This window comes from Dendroctonus ponderosae, unplaced genomic scaffold (assembly GCF_020466585.1).
Source record: "Dendroctonus ponderosae isolate FM_Combo_2020 unplaced genomic scaffold, Dpon_F_20191213v2 Dpon_F_20191213_1, whole genome shotgun sequence".
In the NCBI taxonomy this organism is placed as follows: Eukaryota; Metazoa; Arthropoda; class Insecta; order Coleoptera; family Curculionidae; genus Dendroctonus; species Dendroctonus ponderosae.
Window position 1 is genome coordinate 32431421 of NW_026017110.1, and position 3483 is coordinate 32434903.

The 3483-nt window shown below is 37.5% G+C and overlaps 1 protein-coding gene across 1 annotated transcript; it reads right to left on the reverse strand.

Moving 5' to 3' along the window:
• Nucleotides 1–2391: 2391 nt before the first annotated feature.
• Nucleotides 2392–3046, reverse strand: LOC109541914 (trissin). Its single transcript, XM_019910911.2, has 2 exons — nucleotides 2870–3046; nucleotides 2392–2733 (listed from the first exon to the last, which is right to left on the reverse strand). Exons 1-2 carry the CDS (start codon nucleotides 2913–2915, stop codon nucleotides 2447–2449), a joined length of 333 nt encoding a protein of 110 aa, XP_019766470.2. The 5' UTR covers nucleotides 2916–3046; the 3' UTR covers nucleotides 2392–2446.
• Nucleotides 3047–3483: the final 437 nt, after the last annotated feature.

Below are 3483 nucleotides of genomic sequence, written 5' to 3' on the forward strand. Positions count from 1 at the left end.
TATGTATGCGATGCTATCAACTATGGATGTCTTGGCATTCTTTTTAGGTTGGGCATTTTGTCTGATAATGGCACACTCTCTGACTGATTCCCCTGTTAATTGGGACGGGGTTGGTGCCTTCAATTGTGTATATGATATTCTTTGTATTCTCGTATAGGTCTTGGATTAAGCGGACATATGTATGGTCGGCTCGACATCTCTTGATCGTATCTATTGCCCAGCTTTCGACTGTGTCAAAAGCATTCTCAAAATCTTTGAATAGTGTTCCGTGGATGGCCGGGTATCAAACTCTCTCTTCAGCTTCCAACTTTTATTCACCTCGGTATAACTTTAAATATGGAACAGGAACAAACTAACTTTAAAATAACCGTCAACTTCACAAACAATAACAATAACCGACGGAAAACTTGCTCTTCCGCCTCACGGGGTTCCACCTCTTCTGCACCCGGTCGCTCATGTCACTTCACTTCCTCTGTCTCGTTCTCCTCGCTGCTTATATAAATTCCTTCAGGTAACCCAGATGGTTCTCGAAATCTCCAGAACAGGTGCGAAACTTCCCGCTTGTCAGTGTCATATTTGACAGTAAATGGGGCGCAAATGGGGCTCCCATTTACTGAAATACTATGAATTTTGATCACTCCATTTCAAACGTGAGTACCCAGGCCATTTCCGTTACAATAGCATGTATAGCGGTTGATTATGCTCATATTAATTTTTATACTAATTGCCGTTTTTGCATCAAAATATTCACAGAGACCAAATCCGACCCCGAGTCGTCGCTTCCGATTTGTTTCTTGAGTTCGTTGATCCATGAGTCGATGTCGTCGCAGGTCTGGTGAATCAGTACTTCGCGATTATCGTCAAACAGTCGTTCCCCATTCTCCTTGGTGGTTTGTTCCAAAACATCGAACTGATCGGCCAGTTTATCAATCTTGGGCGAGATTGCGGTTGCAAATTCCGGCTTCTCCTTGGCGAGTTCCCAGTTGGGATGCTCGACGTGCAGCAATTGTTTGGCGAGTTAATTAACTACAGCCACTCTAGGCGCGTTCGAGTTCATCTCTTTCAACGCCATCGTAGCGATGTTTCATGATTTCCTTGTCCTCAAGGTTCTTTAGTTTACCTTCAACGGTTGCTTTCAGATCTTCAAATTTCTTAGCGTTATCGTCCATTTTATTCAGCATCTCTTTGTATTTGTCATTCATTTTGTCCATTTTCCTACTGTTGTCTTCCATTTTGTAGCTCATCTGCATGAGCACTGCAATCAAACTGGGGTTCTCCATTGCAGGGTCTTCCTTCTTTGATTTGCTTCTTGTTTCCATAAAAATTTAACTTGGATTCTGGTAAATCCCACTTCTGACACCAAATGTACCGTGGATGGCCGGGTATCAAAGTCTTTCTTCAGCTTCCAACTTTTATTCACCTCGGTATAACTTTAAATATGGAACAGGAACAAACTAACTTCAAAATTACCGTCAAATTCAAAAACAATAACAATAATCGACGGAAAACTCGCTCTTCCGCCTCACGGGGTTCAACCTCTTCTGCACCCGGTCGCTCATGTCACTTCACTTCCTCTGTCTCGTTCTCCTCGCCGCTTATATAAATTCCTTCAGGTAACCCAGATGGTTCTCGAAATCTCCAGAACAGGTGCGAAACTTCCCGCTTGTCAGTGTAATATTTGACAGTAAATGGGGCGCAAATGGGGCTCCCATTTACTGAAATACCATGAATTTTGATGACTCCATTTCAAACGTGAGTACCCAGGCCATTTCCGTTACAATAGCATGTATAGCGGTTGATTATGCTCATATGAGTTTTCTACTAATTGTCGTATTGTGTGTATATGGTCCATTGTGCTGGATTCCTGCCTGCACCCAGCCTGTTCGGGTGTTTGGTATGTTTCTAATTTATCAGAGACTCGATTACTTAGTATTTTTGTTAGCAGTTTATTTAGGTGCGATATTAGTGTTATAGGTCTATAGTTCTTCAGGTTTCTGTGGTAATATTTCTTAGATATTAGTCTTACTTTGGAAGTTTTCTATTTTTTAGATATTTTCTCAAGTTCCAAGCAATGAGCTCGCTTAATAAGCAAATTAATTTAAATATTTTAATATTTTGAAATCTCAAAAAATAGGCAAAGGAATAACGTTGTGGTACACATAATTTTAATTCCTAGATGGATATATTAATTATGTAAGGAAACTTATTTGTCCCTATAGCAATATCTCAGCCACTTCTTGCAAGAAAAAATTGTGTAATCGGAGCAACAAAATATTTCATTATTAGCTTGGCTGTCAAATTCTCAGAACTAAAAAATCTTACCGAAAGATACCGTCGATTTAACAAAAATAAAAATAAACTTTAATTACATTAATCACAAAGGCAGACAAATAAAGTAGATATAGATTTATTAAGTATCCAACTTCAAGTCTTCAAATGATTATTATTATTTTAGCAGTTCTTCTTCATTGTTATTTTCATTTCGGCCTTTTGGTATATTTTCCATATCATATGCGTCATTTTCAACAATTCTTTGCTGGAAATATGGATGTCTCGATTTGGCCAACCATAGTTCCAGACGGAGACTTGGATCTAGGGAAGCTGACAATGGTTCCGGACTGCTTCGTTTCTTCAGATAGTTAAAGCAACATGTTCGGAAGTGTCTGGTTCCACAAGCTGACTGGCATTCGGATCCACAAGAAAAACAGGTTTCTGCTTCACCCCATACCACACCTAGTAAATTTTCCAGTTTGGATTTTACCACTATTTACCTTTACGGAATTTATTAATGTTTAGCTCGTTTGTACAAAAATGTTAAAAGCTTTGTTTTACAATAAATTTACAGCTTTCTAAAGAAGTAAAAACTTACCTAGTATAATGACGGTTACCAACAACTCTTTGTTCATGGTGACCATCTATTTGCTGTCGGTAATAAGGTCGATGCTAAAATAATGTCAGTGGTTGATTTAACTGCATCTTATATGAAGGGTTAGTCCTTTAATATTAATTTTAGGGCGGAGTGATTAATCCATAGCTTGTTCCAGCTGAAATGTTACCGGTCATCGAATAAAAATTATATTTTTTATTTGCTTCTAGAGGAGCCCATAAATATTAATTTTACTTGCTRTAAYAGTTACRTCGGTTTCATATTCTAATCCGGGATTGYTTGACTGAATTGTGTACAATAATTGTACCTACATATTTTAAGAAATTTAAAAATGTGGCTTTTCATTTAAAGTGTTGTTTCTGATTTTATTAACTCATTACGTTTTATTTAAAAAGCATTTTAGTTAAAAAAATTAGTCCTTTTCCATTCTATCCTATTTTAAAATTTGAGAATGTATGGGGACTCATACAATCTCTKCAAACTTACGTAATTTCGTTTAAGGACTTGTTGGGGCTCACATAGTGATATTTTGTTATTTTAGAAAAAAACGGTTGAAAGGGACATTTTACTTTAGTAATCATTAAGCCGTATTTGAA

What these genes read in the sequence shown, in the direction of transcription:
- LOC109541914 (XM_019910911.2), bottom strand. Translation starts at nt 2,915, where the DNA reads ATGGTCACCATGAACAAAGAGTTGTTGGTAACCGTCATTATACTAG. An exon ending in GGTAACCGTCATTATACTAG is followed by an intron (nt 2,734 to 2,869) that starts GTAAGTTTTTAC and finishes AAAATTTACTAG; the next exon opens with GTGTGGTATGGGGTGAAGCA.